The sequence below is a fragment of the Neoarius graeffei genome, chromosome 2, assembly GCF_027579695.1.
Source record: "Neoarius graeffei isolate fNeoGra1 chromosome 2, fNeoGra1.pri, whole genome shotgun sequence".
Lineage (NCBI taxonomy): Eukaryota > Metazoa > Chordata > Actinopteri > Siluriformes > Ariidae > Neoarius > Neoarius graeffei.
This window is the reverse complement of record NC_083570.1, coordinates 105,831,624-105,848,627: the sequence shown is the minus strand read 5'-3', so window position 1 is coordinate 105,848,627 and position 17,004 is coordinate 105,831,624. Positions and strand designations below refer to the sequence as shown.

Below are 17,004 nucleotides of genomic sequence, written 5' to 3'. Positions count from 1 at the left end.
CAGGGAGTTGAACCAGCAACCTTTTGGTCCTGAAGTGGCTTCCCCCAAAATAATAATAATAATAATAATAATAATAATGATGATGACAGGCATTTAGCAGACAGACACTCTTATCCAGAACAGCAAACCCAGAGCAGCCTGGGGCGCTGTAGGGGTTCGGTACCTTGCTCAAGGGCACTTGACCAGCAACCTTTTGGTCCTGAAGTGGCTTCCCCCAAAATAATAACAGTAGTAGTAGGAATGTGTCCAGTTATACAAGTCAATTATACACAAAAAAAAGTTTAGACCTGAGCCCATGCAGGTTTCTACAGCAGTGGGAGTTGTGTGCTGTGAGTGAGCTGTGAGTGAGTTAGGTGTGAGCGTGTTGTGAGCTGTGTGCTGCGAGTGAGCTGTGAGTTGTGAGTGAGCGAGCTGTGAGTGTGCTGTGAGCTGCGAGTGTTGTGAGTGAGCTATGAGCTGTGAGTGTTGAGTGAGCTATGAGCTGTGAGTGTTGAGTGAGCTAGTTGAGAGTGTGTTGTGAGTGAGCTATGAGCTGTGAGTGAGCTAGTTGAGAGTGTGTTGTGAGCGTGTTGTGAGTTGTGTGCTGTGAGTGAGCTGCGAGTGTGTTAGGTGTGAGCGTGTTGTGAGCTGTGCGCTGCGAGTGAGCTAGTTGAGAGTGTGTTGTGAGTGAGCTATGAGCTGTGAGTGAGCTGTGAGTGAGCTAGTTGAGAGTGTGTTGTGAGCGTGTTGTGAGCTGTGCGCTGCGAGTGCGCTGCGAGTGCGCTGCGAGTGCGCTGCGAGTGCGCTGCGAGTGCGCTGCGAGTGCGCTGCGAGTGCGCTGCGAGTGCGCTGCGAGTGCGCTGCGAGTGAGCGTGTTGTGAGCGTGTTGTGAGCGTGTTGTGAGCTGTGTGCTGTGAGTGAGCTGCGAGTGTGTTGTGAGTGAGCTGTGTGTTGAGAGTGAGTTGTGAGTGTGCTGCGAGTTGTGAGTGTGCTGTGAGTGTGCTGCGAGTTGTGAGTGTGCTGTGAGTGTGCTGCGAGTTGTGAGTGTGCTGTGAGTGTGCTGCGAGTTGTGAGTGTGCTGTGAGTGTGCTGCGAGTTGTGAGTGTGCTGTGAGTGTGCTGCGAGTTGTGAGTGTGCTGCGAGTGTGCTGCGAGTTGTGAGTGTGCTGCGAGTGTGCTGCGAGTTGTGAGTGTGCTGCGAGTGTGCTGCGAGTTGTGAGTGTGCTGCGAGTGTGCTGCGAGTTGTGAGTGTGCTGCGAGTGTGCTGCGAGTTGTGAGTGTGCTGCGAGTGTGCTGCGAGTTGTGAGTGTGCTGCGAGTTGTGAGTGTGCTGTGAGTGTGCTGCGAGTTGTGAGTGTGCTGTGAGTGTGCTGCGAGTTGTGAGTGTGCTGTGAGTGTGCTGCGAGTTGTGAGTGTGCTGTGAGTGTGCTGCGAGTTGTGAGTGTGCTGCGAGTTGTGAGTGTGCTGTGAGTGTGCTGCGAGTTGTGAGTGTGCTGCGAGTTGTGAGTGTGCTGTGAGTGTGCTGCGAGTTGTGAGTGTGCTGTGAGTGTGCTGTGAGTGAGCTGTGAGTTGTGAGTGTGCTGTGAGTGTGCTGCGAGTTGTGAGTGTGCTGTGAGTGAGCTGTGAGTGTTGTGAGTGAGCTGTGAGTGTGCTGTGAGTGAGCTGTGAGTTGTGAGTGTGCTGTGAGTGTGCTGCGAGTTGTGAGTGTGCTGTGAGTGTGCTGTGAGTGTTGAGTGAGCTGTGAGTGTGCTGTGAGTGAGCTGTGTGTTGAGAGTGAGCTGTGAGTGTGCTGCGAGTTGTGAGTGTGCTGTGAGTGAGCAGTGAGTGAGCAGTGAGTGTGCTGTGAGTGAGCTGTGAGTTGTGAGTGTGCTGTGAGTGAGCTGTGTGTTGAGAGAGAGTTGTGAGTGTGCTGTGAGTGAGCTGTGTGTTGAGAGTGTGTTGTGAGTGTGCTGTGAGTGTGCTGCGAGTTGTGAGTGTGCTGCGAGTTGTGAGTGTGCTGTGAGTGTGCTGCGAGTTGTGAGTGTGCTGTGAGTGTGCTGCGAGTTGTGAGTGTGCTGTGAGTGTGCTGCGAGTTGTGAGTGTGCTGTGAGTGAGCTGTGTGTTGAGAGTGTGTTGTGAGTGTGCTGTGAGTGTGCTGCGAGTTGTGAGTGTGCTGCGAGTTGTGAGTGTGCTGTGAGTGTGCTGCGAGTTGTGAGTGTGCTGTGAGTGTGCTGCGAGTTGTGAGTGTGCTGTGAGTGTGCTGCGAGTTGTGAGTGTGCTGTGAGTGAGCTGTGTGTTGAGAGTGTGTTGTGAGTGTGCTGTGAGTGTGCTGCGAGTTGTGAGTGTGCTGCGAGTTGTGAGTGTGCTGTGAGTGTGCTGCGAGTTGTGAGTGTGCTGTGAGTGTGCTGCGAGTTGTGAGTGTGCTGTGAGTGTGCTGCGAGTTGTGAGTGTGCTGTGAGTGTGCTGCGAGTTGTGAGTGTGCTGCGAGTTGTGAGTGTGCTGTGAGTGTGCTGCGAGTTGTGAGTGTGCTGTGAGTGTGCTGCGAGTTGTGAGTGTGCTGTGAGTGTGCTGCGAGTTGTGAGTGTGCTGTGAGTGAGCTGTGAGTGTTGTGAGTGAGCTGTGAGTGTGCTGCGAGTTGTGAGTGTGCTGCGAGTTGTGAGTGTGCTGTGAGTGTTGAGTGAGCTGTGAGTGTGCTGTGAGTGAGCTGTGTGTTGAGAGTGAGCTGTGAGTGTGCTGTGAGTGAGCTGTGTGCTGCGAGTTGTGAGTGCGTTGAGAGTGTGCTGCGAGTTGTGAGTGCGCTGCGAGTGTGCTGCGAGTTGTGAGTGCGCTGCGAGTGTGCTGCGAGTTGTGAGTGCGCTGCGAGTGTGCTGCGAGTTGTGAGTGCGCTGCGAGTGTGCTGCGAGTTGTGAGTGCGCTGCGAGTGTGCTGCGAGTTGTGAGTGCGCTGCGAGTGTGCTGCGAGTTGTGAGTGCGCTGCGAGTGTGCTGCGAGTTGTGAGTGCGCTGCGAGTGTGCTGCGAGTTGTGAGTGCGCTGCGAGTGTGCTGCGAGTTGTGAGTGCGCTGCGAGTGAGCTGTGAGTGTTGTGAGTGAGCTGTGAGTGCGCTGCGAGTTGTGAGTGTGCTGCGAGTGTTGAGTGAGCTGTGAGTGTGCTGCGAGTGCGCTGCGAGCTGTGAGTGAGCTGTGAGTGCGCTGCGAGTTGTGAGTGCGCTGTGAGTGTTGAGTGAGCTGTGAGTGCGCTGCGAGTGCGCTGCGAGCTGTGAGTGCGCTGCGAGTGCGCTGCGAGCTGTGAGTGCGCTGCGAGTGCGCTGCGAGCTGTGAGTGCGCTGCGAGTGAGCTGTGTGCTGCGAGTTGTGAGTGCGTTGAGAGTGTGCTGCGAGTTGTGAGTGCGCTGCGAGTGTGCTGCGAGTTGTGAGTGCGCTGCGAGTGTGCTGCGAGTTGTGAGTGCGCTGCGAGTGTGCTGCGAGTTGTGAGTGCGCTGCGAGTGTGCTGCGAGTTGTGAGTGCGCTGCGAGTGTGCTGCGAGTTGTGAGTGCGCTGCGAGTGTGCTGCGAGTTGTGAGTGCGCTGCGAGTGAGCTGCGAGTTGTGAGTGCGCTGCGAGTGAGCTGTGAGTTGTGAGTGCGCTGCGAGTGCGCTGCGAGTTGTGAGTGCGCTGCGAGTGCGCTGCGAGTTGTGAGTGCGCTGCGAGTGTGCTGCGAGTTGTGAGTGAGCTGCGAGTGAGCTGTGAGTGTTGTGAGTGAGCTGTGAGTGCGCTGCGAGTTGTGAGTGCGCTGCGAGTGCGCTGCGAGCTGTGAGTGCGCTGCGAGTGCGCTGCGAGCTGTGAGTGCGCTGCGAGTGCGCTGCGAGCTGTGAGTGCGCTGCGAGTGCGCTGCGAGCTGTGAGTGCGCTGCGAGTGCGCTGCGAGCTGTGAGTGCGCTGCGAGTGCGCTGCGAGCTGTGAGTGCGCTGCGAGTGCGCTGCGAGCTGTGAGTGCGCTGCGAGTGCGCTGCGAGCTGTGAGTGCGCTGCGAGTGCGCTGCGAGCTGTGAGTGCGCTGCGAGTGCGCTGCGAGCTGTGAGTGCGCTGCGAGTGCGCTGCGAGCTGTGAGTGCGCTGCGAGTGCGCTGCGAGCTGTGAGTGCGCTGCGAGTGCGCTGCGAGCTGTGAGTGCGCTGCGAGTGCGCTGCGAGCTGTGAGTGCGCTGCGAGTGCGCTGCGAGCTGTGAGTGCGCTGCGAGTGCGCTGCGAGCTGTGAGTGCGCTGCGAGTGCGCTGCGAGCTGTGAGTGCGCTGCGAGTGCGCTGCGAGCTGTGAGTGCGCTGCGAGTGCGCTGCGAGCTGTGAGTGCGCTGCGAGTGCGCTGCGAGCTGTGAGTGCGCTGCGAGTGCGCTGCGAGCTGTGAGTGCGCTGCGAGTGCGCTGCGAGCTGTGAGTGCGCTGCGAGTGCGCTGCGAGCTGTGAGTGCGCTGCGAGTGCGCTGCGAGCTGTGAGTGCGCTGCGAGTGCGCTGCGAGCTGTGAGTGCGCTGCGAGTGCGCTGCGAGCTGTGAGTGCGCTGCGAGTGCGCTGCGAGCTGTGAGTGCGCTGCGAGTGCGCTGCGAGCTGTGAGTGCGCTGCGAGTGCGCTGCGAGCTGTGAGTGCGCTGCGAGTGCGCTGCGAGCTGTGAGTGCGCTGCGAGTGCGCTGCGAGCTGTGAGTGCGCTGCGAGTGCGCTGCGAGCTGTGAGTGCGCTGCGAGTGCGCTGCGAGCTGTGAGTGCGCTGCGAGTGCGCTGCGAGCTGTGAGTGCGCTGCGAGTGCGCTGCGAGCTGTGAGTGCGCTGCGAGTGCGCTGCGAGCTGTGAGTGCGCTGCGAGTGCGCTGCGAGCTGTGAGTGCGCTGCGAGTGCGCTGCGAGCTGTGAGTGCGCTGCGAGTGCGCTGCGAGCTGTGAGTGCGCTGCGAGTGCGCTGCGAGCTGTGAGTGCGCTGCGAGTGCGCTGCGAGCTGTGAGTGCGCTGCGAGTGCGCTGCGAGCTGTGAGTGCGCTGCGAGTGCGCTGCGAGCTGTGAGTGCGCTGCGAGTGCGCTGCGAGCTGTGAGTGCGCTGCGAGTGCGCTGCGAGCTGTGAGTGCGCTGCGAGTGCGCTGCGAGCTGTGAGTGCGCTGCGAGTGCGCTGCGAGCTGTGAGTGCGCTGCGAGTGCGCTGCGAGCTGTGAGTGCGCTGCGAGTGCGCTGCGAGCTGTGAGTGCGCTGCGAGTGCGCTGCGAGCTTGTGAGTGCGCTGCGAGTGCGCTGCGAGCTGTGAGTGCGCTGCGAGTGCGCTGCGAGTTGTGAGTGCGCTGCGAGGTGCGCTGCGAGTTGAGTGCGCTGCGAGTGCGCTGCGAGTTGTGAGGTGCGCTGCGAGTGCGCTGCGAGTTGTGAGTGCGCTGCGAGTGCGCTGCGAGTTGTGAGTGCGCTGCGAGTGCGCTGCGAGTTGTGAGTGCGCTGCGAGTGCGCTGCGAGTTGTGAGTGCGCTGCGAGTGCGCTGCGAGTTGTGAGTGCGCTGCGAGTGCGCTGCGAGTTGTGAGTGCGCTGCGAGTGCGCTGCGAGTTGTGAGTGCGCTGCGAGTGCGCTGCGAGTTGTGAGTGCGCTGCGAGGTGCGCTGCGAGTTGTGAGTGCGCTGCGAGTGCGCTGCGAGTTGTGAGTGCGCTGCGAGTGCGCTGCGAGTTGTGAGTGCGCTGCGAGTGCGCTGCGAGTTGTGAGTGCGCTGCGAGTGCGCTGCGAGTTGTGAGTGCGCTGCGAGTGCGCTGCGAGTTGTGAGTGCGCTGCGAGTGCGCTGCGAGTTGTGAGTGCGCTGCGAGTGCGCTGCGAGTTGTGAGTGCGCTGCGAGTGCGCTGCGAGTTGTGAGTGCGCTGCGAGTGCGCTGCGAGTTGTGAGTGCGCTGCGAGTGCGCTGCGAGTTGTGAGTGCGCTGCGAGTGCGCTGCGAGTTGTGAGTGCGCTGCGAGTGCGCTGCGAGTTGTGAGTGCGCTGCGAGTGCGCTGCGAGTTGTGAGTGCGCTGCGAGTGCGCTGCGAGTTGTGAGTGCGCTGCGAGTGCGCTGCGAGTTGTGAGTGCGCTGCGAGTGCGCTGCGAGTTGTGAGTGCGCTGCGAGTGCGCTGCGAGTTGTGAGTGCGCTGCGAGTGCGCTGCGAGTTGTGAGTGCGCTGCGAGTGCGCTGCGAGTTGTGAGTGCGCTGCGAGTGCGCTGCGAGTTGTGAGTGCGCTGCGAGTGCGCTGCGAGTTGTGAGTGCGCTGCGAGTGCGCTGCGAGTTGTGAGTGCGCTGCGAGTGCGCTGCGAGTTGTGAGTGCGCTGCGAGTGCGCTGCGAGTTGTGAGTGCGCTGCGAGTGCGCTGCGAGTTGTGAGTGCGCTGCGAGTGCGCGCGAGTTGTGAGTGCGCTGCGAGTGCGCCGCGAGTTGTGAGTGCGCTGCGAGTGCGCCGCGAGTTGTGAGTGCGCTGCGAGTGCGCCGCGAGTTGTGAGTGCGCTGCGAGTGCGCCGCGAGTTGTGAGTGCGCTGCGAGTGCGCCGCGAGTTGTGAGTGCGCTGCGAGTGCGCGCGAGTTGTGAGTGCGCTGCGAGTGCGCCGCGAGTTGTGAGTGCGCTGCGAGTGCGCGCGAGTTGTGAGTGCGCTGCGAGTGCGCCGCGAGTTGTGAGTGCGCTGCGAGTGCGCCGCGAGTTGTGAGTGCGCTGCGAGTGCGCCGCGAGTTGTGAGTGCGCTGCGAGTGCGCCGCGAGTTGTGAGTGCGCTGCGAGTGCGCCGCGAGTTGTGAGTGCGCTGCGAGTGCGCCGCGAGTTGTGAGTGCGCTGCGAGTGCGCCGCGAGTTGTGAGTGCGCTGCGAGTGCGCCGCGAGTTGTGAGTGCGCTGCGAGTGCGCCGCGAGTTGTGAGTGCGCTGCGAGTGCGCCGCGAGTTGTGAGTGCGCTGCGAGTGCGCCGCGAGTTGTGAGTGCGCTGCGAGTGCGCCGCGAGTTGTGAGTGCGCTGCGAGTGCGCCGCGAGTTGTGAGTGCGCTGCGAGTGCGCCGCGAGTTGTGAGTGCGCTGCGAGTGCGCCGCGAGTTGTGAGTGCGCTGCGAGTGCGCCGCGAGTTGTGAGTGCGCTGCGAGTGCGCCGCGAGTTGTGAGTGCGCTGCGAGTGCGCCGCGAGTTGTGAGTGCGCTGCGAGTGCGCCGCGAGTTGTGAGTGCGCTGCGAGTGCGCCGCGAGTTGTGAGTGCGCTGCGAGTGCGCCGCGAGTTGTGAGTGCGCTGCGAGTGCGCCGCGAGTTGTGAGTGCGCTGCGAGTGCGCCGCGAGTTGTGAGTGCGCTGCGAGTGCGCCGCGAGTTGTGAGTGCGCTGCGAGTGCGCCGCGAGTTGTGAGTGCGCTGCGAGTGCGCCGCGAGTTGTGAGTGCGCTGCGAGTGCGCCGCGAGTTGTGAGTGCGCTGCGAGTGCGCCGCGAGTTGTGAGTGCGCTGCGAGTGCGCCGCGAGTTGTGAGTGCGCTGCGAGTGCGCCGCGAGTTGTGAGTGCGCTGCGAGTGCGCCGCGAGTTGTGAGTGCGCTGCGAGTGCGCCGCGAGTTGTGAGTGCGCTGCGAGTGCGCCGCGAGTTGTGAGTGCGCTGCGAGTGCGCCGCGAGTTGTGAGTGCGCTGCGAGTGCGCCGCGAGTTGTGAGTGCGCTGCGAGTGCGCCGCGAGTTGTGAGTGCGCTGCGAGTGCGCCGCGAGTTGTGAGTGCGCTGCGAGTGCGCCGCGAGTTGTGAGTGCGCTGCGAGTGCGCCGCGAGTTGTGAGTGCGCTGCGAGTGCGCCGCGAGTTGTGAGTGCGCTGCGAGTGCGCCGCGAGTTGTGAGTGCGCTGCGAGTGCGCCGCGAGTTGTGAGTGCGCTGCGAGTGCGCCGCGAGTTGTGAGTGCGCTGCGAGTGCGCCGCGAGTTGTGAGTGCGCTGCGAGTGCGCCGCGAGTTGTGAGTGCGCTGCGAGTGCGCCGCGAGTTGTGAGTGCGCTGCGAGTGCGCCGCGAGTTGTGAGCGTGCGCTGCGAGTGCGCCGCGAGTTGTGAGTGCGCTGCGAGTGCGCCGCGAGTTGTGAGTGCGCTGCGAGTGCGCCGCGAGTTGTGAGTGCGCTGCGAGTGCGCCGCGAGTTGTGAGTGCGCTGCGAGTGCGCCGCGAGTTGTGAGTGCGCTGCGAGTGCGCCGCGAGTTGTGAGTGCGCTGCGAGTGCGCCGCGAGTTGTGAGTGCGCTGCGAGTGCGCCGCGAGTTGTGAGTGCGCTGCGAGTGCTGCCGCGAGTTGTGAGTGCGCTGCGAGTGTCGCCGCGAGTTGTGAGTGCGCTGCGAGTGCGCCGCGAGTTGTGAGTGCGCTGCGAGTGTCGCCGCGAGTTGTGAGTGCGCTGCGAGTGTGCCGCGAGTTGTGAGTGCGCTGCGAGTGTGCCGCGAGTTGTGAGTGCGCTGCGAGTGTGCCGCGAGTTGTGAGTGCGCTGCGAGTGTGCCGCGAGTTGTGAGTGCGCTGCGAGTGTGCCGCGAGTTGTGAGTGCGCTGCGAGTGTGCCGCGAGTTGTGAGTGCGCTGCGAGTGTGCCGCGAGTTGTGAGTGCGCTGCGAGTGTGCCGCGAGTTGTCGAGTGCGCTGCGAGTGTGCCGCGAGTTGTGAGTGCGCTGCGAGTGTGCCGCGAGTTGTGAGTGCGCTGCGAGTGTGCCGCGAGTTGTGAGTGCGCTGCGAGTGTGCCGCGAGTTGTGAGTGCGCTGCGAGTGTGCCGCGAGTTGTGAGTGCGCTGCGAGTGTGCCGCGAGTTGTGAGTGCGCTGCGAGTGTGCCGCGAGTTGTGAGTGCGCTGCGAGTGTGCCGCGAGTTGTGAGTGCGCTGCGAGTGTGCCGCGAGTTGTGAGTGCGCTGCGAGTGTGCCGCGAGTTGTGAGTGCGCTGCGAGTGTGCCGCGAGTTGTGAGTGCGCTGCGAGTGTGCCGCGAGTTGTGAGTGCGCTGCGAGTGTGCCGCGAGTTGTGAGTGCGCTGCGAGTGTGCCGCGAGTTGTGAGTGCGCTGCGAGTGTGCCGCGAGTTGTGAGTGCGCTGCGAGTGTGCCGCGAGTTGTGAGTGCGCTGCGAGTGTGCCGCGAGTTGTGAGTGCGCTGCGAGTGTGCCGCGAGTTGTGAGTGCGCTGCGAGTGTGCCGCGAGTTGTGAGTGCGCTGCGAGTGTGCCGCGAGTTGTGAGTGCGCTGCGAGTGTGCCGCGAGTTGTGAGTGCGCTGCGAGTGTGCCGCGAGTTGTGAGTGCGCTGCGAGTGTGCCGCGAGTTGTGAGTGCGCTGCGAGTGTGCCGCGAGTTGTGAGTGCGCTGCGAGTGTGCCGCGAGTTGTGAGTGCGCTGCGAGTGTGCCGCGAGTTGTGAGTGCGCTGCGAGTGTGCCGCGAGTTGTGAGTGCGCTGCGAGTGTGCCGCGAGTTGTGAGTGCGCTGCGAGTGTGCCGCGAGTTGTGAGTGCGCTGCGAGTGTGCCGCGAGTTGTGAGTGCGCTGCGAGTGTGCCGCGAGTTGTGAGTGCGCTGCGAGTGTGCCGCGAGTTGTGAGTGCGCTGCGAGTGTGCCGCGAGTTGTGAGTGCGCTGCGAGTGTGCCGCGAGTTGTGAGTGCGCTGCGAGTGTGCCGCGAGTTGTGAGTGCGCTGCGAGTGTGCCGCGAGTTGTGAGTGCGCTGCGAGTGTGCCGCGAGTTGTGAGTGCGCTGCGAGTGTGCCGCGAGTTGTGAGTGCGCTGCGAGTGTGCCGCGAGTTGTGAGTGCGCTGCGAGTGTGCCGCGAGTTGTGAGTGCGCTGCGAGTGTGCCGCGAGTTGTGAGTGCGCTGCGAGTGTGCCGCGAGTTGTGAGTGCGCTGCGAGTGTGCCGCGAGTTGTGAGTGCGCTGCGAGTGTGCCGCGAGTTGTGAGTGCGCTGCGAGTGTGCCGCGAGTTGTGAGTGCGCTGCGAGTGTGCCGCGAGTTGTGAGTGCGCTGCGAGTGTGCCGCGAGTTGTGAGTGCGCTGCGAGTGTGCCGCGAGTTGTGAGTGCGCTGCGAGTGTGCCGCGAGTTGTGAGTGCGCTGCGAGTGTGCCGCGAGTTGTGAGTGCGCTGCGAGTGTGCCGCGAGTTGTGAGTGCGCTGCGAGTGTGCCGCGAGTTGTGAGTGCGCTGCGAGTGTGCCGCGAGTTGTGAGTGCGCTGCGAGTGTGCCGCGAGTTGTGAGTGCGCTGCGAGTGTGCCGCGAGTTGTGAGTGCGCTGCTGAGTGTGCCGCGAGTTGTGAGTGCGCTGTCGAGTGTGCCGCGAGTTGTGAGTGCGCTGTGAGTGTGCCGCGAGTTGTGAGTGCGCTGTGAGTGTGCCGCGAGTTGTGAGTGCGCTGTGAGTGTGCCGCGAGTTGTGAGTGCGCTGTGAGTGTGCCGCGAGTTGTGAGTGCGCTGTGAGTGTGCCGCGAGTTGTGAGTGCGCTGTGAGTGTGCCGCGAGTTGTGAGTGCGCTGTGAGTGTGCCGCGAGTTGTGAGTGCGCTGTGAGTGTGCCGCGAGTTGTGAGTGCGCTGTGAGTGTGCCGCGAGTTGTGAGTGCGCTGTGAGTGTGCCGCGAGTTGTGAGTGCGCTGTGAGTGTGCCGCGAGTTGTGAGTGCGCTGTGAGTGTGCCGCGAGTTGTGAGTGCGCTGTGAGTGTGCCGCGAGTTGTGAGTGCGCTGTGAGTGTGCCGCGAGTTGTGAGTGCGCTGTGAGTGTGCCGCGAGTTGTGAGTGCGCTGTGAGTGTGCCGCGAGTTGTGAGTGCGCTGTGAGTGTGCCGCGAGTTGTGAGTGCGCTGTGAGTGTGCCGCGAGTTGTGAGTGCGCTGTGAGTGTGCCGCGAGTTGTGAGTGCGCTGTGAGTGTGCCGCGAGTTGTGAGTGCGCTGTGAGTGTGCCGCGAGTTGTGAGTGCGCTGTGAGTGTGCCGCGAGTTGTGAGTGCGCTGTGAGTGTGCCGCGAGTTGTGAGTGCGCTGTGAGTGTGCCGCGAGTTGTGAGTGCGCTGTGAGTGTGCCGCGAGTTGTGAGTGCGCTGTGAGTGTGCCGCGAGTTGTGAGTGCGCTGTGAGTGTGCCGCGAGTTGTGAGTGCGCTGTGAGTGTGCCGCGAGTTGTGAGTGCGCTGTGAGTGTGCCGCGAGTTGTGAGTGCGCTGTGAGTGTGCCGCGAGTTGTGAGTGCGCTGTGAGTGTGCCGCGAGTTGTGAGTGCGCTGTGAGTGTGCCGCGAGTTGTGAGTGCGCTGTGAGTGTGCCGCGAGTTGTGAGTGCGCTGTGAGTGTGCCGCGAGTTGTGAGTGCGCTGTGAGTGTGCCGCGAGTTGTGAGTGCGCTGTGAGTGTGCCGCGAGTTGTGAGTGCGCTGTGAGTGTGCCGCGAGTTGTGAGTGCGCTGTGAGTGTGCCGCGAGTTGTGAGTGCGCTGTGAGTGTGCCGCGAGTTGTGAGTGCGCTGTGAGTGTGCCGCGAGTTGTGAGTGCGCTGTGAGTGTGCCGCGAGTTGTGAGTGCGCTGTGAGTGTGCCGCGAGTTGTGAGTGCGCTGTGAGTGTGCCGCGAGTTGTGAGTGCGCTGTGAGTGTGCCGCGAGTTGTGAGTGTGCTGTGAGTGTGCCGCGAGTTGTGAGTGTGCTGTGAGTGTGCCGCGAGTTGTGAGTGTGCTGTGAGTGTGCCGCGAGTTGTGAGTGTGCTGTGAGTGTGCCGCGAGTTGTGAGTGTGCTGTGAGTGTGCCGCGAGTTGTGAGTGTGCTGTGAGTGTGCCGCGAGTTGTGAGTGTGCTGTGAGTGTGCCGCGAGTTGTGAGTGTGCTGTGAGTGTGCCGCGAGTTGTGAGTGTGCTGTGAGTGTGCCGCGAGTTGTGAGTGTGCTGTGAGTGTGCCGCGAGTTGTGAGTGTGCTGTGAGTGTGCTGCGAGTTGTGAGTGTGCTGTGAGTGTGCTGCGAGTTGTGAGTGTGCTGTGAGTGTGCTGCGAGTTGTGAGTGTGCTGTGAGTGTGCTGCGAGTTGTGAGTGTGCTGTGAGTGTGCTGCGAGTTGTGAGTGTGCTGTGAGTGTGCTGCGAGTTGTGAGTGTGCTGTGAGTGTGCTGCGAGTTGTGAGTGTGCTGTGAGTGTGCTGCGAGTTGTGAGTGTGCTGCGAGTTGTGAGTGTGCTGCGAGTTGTGAGTGTGCTGTGAGTGTGCTGCGAGTTGTGAGTGTGCTGCGAGTTGTGAGTGTGCTGTGAGTGTGCTGCGAGTTGTGAGTGTGCTGTGAGTGTGCTGCGAGTTGTGAGTGTGCTGTGAGTGTGCTGCGAGTTGTGAGTGAGCTGTGAGTGTGCTGCGAGTGTGCTGTGAGTGTGCTGCGAGTTGAGTGTGCTGTGAGTGTGCTGCGAGTTGTGAGTGTGCTGTGAGTGAGCAGTGAGTGAGCAGTGAGTGTGCTGTGAGTGAGCAGTGAGTGAGCAGTGAGTGAGCAGTGAGTGAGCAGTGAGTGAGCAGTGAGTGAGCAGTGAGTGAGCAGTGAGTGAGCAGTGAGTGAGCAGTGAGTGAGCAGTGAGTGAGCAGTGAGTGAGCAGTGAGTGTGCTGTGAGTGAGCTGTGAGTGAGCTGTGAGTGAGCTGTGAGTGTGCTGTGAGTGAGCAGTGAGTGAGCAGTGAGTGAGCAGTGAGTGAGCAGTGAGTGAGCAGTGAGTGAGCAGTGAGTGAGCAGTGAGTGTGCTGTGAGTGAGCTGTGAGTGAGCTGTGAGTGAGCTGTGAGTGTGCTGTGAGTGAGCTGTGAGTTGTGAGTGTGCTGTGTGTTGAGAGAGAGTTGTGAGTGTGCTGTGAGTGAGCTGTGTGTTGAGAGTGTGTTGAGAGTGTGCTGTGAGTGAGCTATGAGCTGTGAGTGAGTTATGAGTGTGTTGAGAGTGAGTTGTGAGTGAGCTGTGAGTTGTGAGTGTGCTGCGAGTTGTGAGTGTGCTGCGAGTGTGCTGCGAGTTGTGAGTGTGCTGTGAGTGTGCTGCGAGTTGTGAGTGTGCTGTGAGTGTGCTGTGAGTGAGCTGTGAGTTGAGTGTGCTGTGAGTGTGCTGCGAGTTGTGAGTGTGCTGTGAGTGAGCTGTGAGTGTTGTGAGTGAGCTGTGAGTGTGCTGTGAGTGAGCTGTGTTGAGAGTGAGCTGTGAGTGTGCTGCGAGTTGTGAGTGTGCTGTGAGTGTGTTGTGAGTGAGCAGTGAGTGTGCTGTGAGTGAGCTGTGAGTTATGAGTGTGTTGAGAGTGTGCTGTGAGTGACCTATGAGCTGTGAGTGAGTTATGAGTGTGCTGTGAGTGTGCTGTGAGTGAGCTGTGACTGTGCTGTGAGTGTGCTGTGAGTGAGTTGAGAGTGTGCTGTGAGTGAGTTGAGAGTGTGCTGTGAGTGAGCTGTGAGTGAGTTGAGAGTGTGCTGTGAGTGAGTTGAGAGTGTGCTGTGAGTGAGTTGAGAGTGAGCTGTGAGTGAGTTGAGAGTGAGCTGTGAGTGAGTTGAGAGTGAGCTGTGAGTGAGTTGAGAGTGAGTTGTGAGTGACCTATGAGCTGTGAGTGAGTTATGAGTGTGCTGTGAGTGTGCTGTGAGTGAGTTGAGAGTGTGCTGTGAGTGAGCTGTGAGTGAGTTGTGAGTGAGTTGTGAGTGTGCTGTGAGTGAGCTGTGAGTGAGTTGTGAGTGAGCTGTGAGTGAGTTGAGAGTGTGCTGTGAGTGAGTTGAGAGTGAGCTGTGAGTGAGTTGAGAGTGTGCTGTGAGTGAGTTGAGAGTGTGCTGTGAGTGTGTTGTGAGTGAGTTGAGAGTGTGCTGTGAGTGAGTTGAGAGTGTGCTGTGAGTGAGTTGAGAGTGTGCTGTGAGTGTGCTGTGAGTGTGTTGTGAGTGTGCTGTGAGTGTGTTGTGAGTGAGTTGAGAGTGTGCTGTGAGTGAGTTGAGAGTGTGCTGTGAGTGAGTTGAGAGTGTGCTGTGAGTGTGCTGGTGACCCCAGTGAGGCTCCCGGTGCAGTGGAGATCAGAGGCCGAGGCTCGGCGCCTCACGCTCACTGCAGGCCGAGAGACGAGGCACGAGTTAGTAACTGAAACCCCAAGCCTGTGTGTGTACAAGCAGCTGGTTAGTCCTCTTACCAAACACCCGAAGGAGAACCTGTCCAGCTTTTCCGGTCCAGTCATCCGCCGGATCGGAGTACGAGTTACAAATGGCGTCGATGATGAAAACACAAGGGACCCGCAGCGCCACGTCCAGCACCGCCAGGGCCTGCTGGCTCAGCCGGCCGGTGTTGGAGGCCATGACGCCGCAGGAGAACCTCACCGCTCCTGCTGGTGTCTCAGTGAACCGCTTCCGCTCCTCCGAAACTCCTTTCACTCATATTCTTCACACGCTGTTTACCTGAACACGGGGCTCTCCGCCATCTTCCTTTCACCTCCTGTTGCTATGCAAAGAACGCGGAAGTGAACTCGAAGCTTTTTACTCGCGTATGACGCAGCACGCACAGAACGGTTCAGGGTTCCGGAATGACGTCATCACGCCAACCACAGCCTGACGGAAGTCAATCAGCTAACCGGAACTACAAATAAAAGTGTCAGAAAATACTTGTTCATAAAACAAGAGACCCAATTAAAAAACGTTTCTTGGTGTTTCACTTGTGCTATCTTTGTCTCGTTTGCTATTTATATAATAATAATAATAATAATATAGAGCGGTGGCTACAATTATCGACACCTTAATGATCTTTTGGCTGTTGCAAAAGTAGAAAAGACTTTCAATACGTAAACTGTGCATAAATAATTACTCAAGCTTCCACTGGGGAAAAAAATGAGTTAATTCCGGATTACTTAGCGTATCAGATCACATGACACCTTTGTCCACAGTTATCGACACCTTTGTTCACAGTTATCAACACCGTTTCACAATTATCGACACCTTTGTCCACAGTTATCGACACCGTTTCACAATTATCGACACCTTTTCACAATTATTGACACCTTTGTCCACAGTTATTGAAACCTTTGTTCAGTTATCGACACCTTTGATCACAGTTATCAACACCGTTTCACAATTATCAACACCGTTTCACAATTATCGACACCGTTGTCTACAATTATCGACACCGTTGTCCACAGTTATTGAAACCTTTGTTCAGTTTTCGACACCTTTGTTCACAGTTATCAACACCGTTTCACAATTATCGACACATTTGTCCACAGTTATCGACACCGTTGTCCACAGTTATTGAAACCTTTGTTCAGTTTTCGACACCTTTGTTCACAGTTATCAACACCGTTCCACAAGTCTTGACACCTTTGTCCACAGTTACCGTCACTGTTCCACAATTATTGACACCATTCTACAATTATTGCCACCTTTGTCCACAGTTATCAACACCGTTCCACAAGTCTTGACACCTTTGTCCACAGTTACGACACCGTTCCACAATTATTGACTCCGTTCTACAATTATTGCCACATTTGTCCAGTTATTGACACCGTTCCACAATTATTGCCACCTTTGTCCAGTTATTGACACCGTTCCACAAGTATTGATACCTTTGTCCACAGTTACCAACACTGTTCCACAATTATTGACTCCATTCTACAATTATTGCCACCTTTGTCCAGTTATCGACACCGTTCCACAAGTCTTGACACCTTTGTCCACAGTTACCATCACTGTTCCACAATTATTGACACCGTTCTACAATTATTTCCACCTTTGTCCACAGTTAGACACCCATATGATTATTTATTTAAAAAAAATCAGTATGTGGTATTAACAACAGTTTTTATTTAAAATTTGCTTTACACAGACTTATATTTAGTTTCAAAATATCTTTTATATAAATATATGGATGTCGGTGCTTACATAAATGAGGAAGTAATTCTAATGTTGGTAAACAAATGAACTGATAATGTTTAACCTGCGTCAGAAAATCTTTTTGTTCCACTTTCTACCCACTTTCTAAGTATTTTCCTAGATCACATTTTGTTCATCATTCGTCGTTGTTTGTATTAATTTCGAGTTTTGTAGTTTACCAATAAATGTCAACAGGCAATTGACATCATAAACACATGAAAATCCAGGTCAAAGGTCGCATGTCATTCCTCAAACCAAAATATAAAATGTCTACTGATATTGTAATAACTCATCTCATCTCATTATCTCTAGCCACTTTATCCTTCTACAGGGTCGCAGGCAAGCTGGAGCCTATCCCAGCTGACTACGGGCGAAAGGCGGGGTACACCCTGGACAAGTTGCCAGGTCATCACAGGGCTGACACATAGACACAGACAACCATTCACACTCACATTCACACCTACGGTCAATTTAGAGTCACCAGTTAACCTAACCTGCATGTCTTTGGACTGTGGGGGAAACCGGAGCACCCGGAGGAAACGGGACACGGGGAGAACATGCAAACTCCGCACAGAAAGGCCCTCACCGGCTGCTGGGCTCGAACCCGGACCTTCTTGCTGTGAGGCGACAGTGCTAACCACTACACCACCGTGCCGCCCTCATGCTCAATCAATATTCTAGAATTATTATAAAAGACCAGTGTTTTAACTACAGTCAGTCAGGCTTCTAGAATTATTCTAGCTGACCAGTCTTTCAGAATTACCACAGATGGCCAGTGTTCAAGCATTCTTACAACAGACCGGTGTTCTAGAAATTTTTTAACTGTCTGCTGTTTTAGAACAACAGTCAATAAAGGTTCTAGAATTATGACAACAGACAAATGCTTGAGGCAAATTTAAGTCAGTCAGGGTTCTAGAATGCCCAGCTGTAGTAAATGTTCAAATATTTTCATTTCAGAACTAGTAGAATTGATTCAGTTTTGAGGATGATTATTACCAACCAGTGTTCGAGAACTATTACAAGAGACCAGTGTTCTAACGGAAATCAGTGTTCTAGAATGACTACAGCTGGTCAGTGAAAAAGGATTATTTTTGAAAATATAACAGAACTGATTATGAACTGATTATTAGAAGATAGGACCACATCACCCTGTCTTATCCACACTGTACTGGCTCCCAATTAGATTTCATACGGATTATAAAATACTCCTATTGACCTATAAAGCATGTGCTGCAGTACCTGAGTGAACTTCTGGTCCTTTATGACCCGCCACGCCTACTTAGATAAAAAGGTGTAGGCTATTTGTTGGTACATTTGAATAGTGAAGGCTACATCAGGGGGCGGAGCCTTTTCTTACAAAGCCCCACAGTTATGGAACAGCCTTCCAAGTAGCG

General features: G+C 57.7%; 1 protein-coding gene across 1 annotated transcript in view; it reads right to left on the bottom strand.

The window, feature by feature from the left end:
• Positions 1–14,218, bottom strand: part of rnf139 (ring finger protein 139) — a 33,151-nt gene extending 18,933 nt beyond the window's left edge. Inside the window, exon 1 of the mRNA XM_060911119.1 lies at positions 13,885–14,218. Within this exon, the coding sequence (XP_060767102.1) occupies positions 13,885–14,047 (163 nt within the window). The 5' untranslated portion in view covers positions 14,048–14,218. The remainder of the gene's footprint in view (positions 1–13,884) is intronic.
• Positions 14,219–17,004: the final 2,786 nt, after the last annotated feature.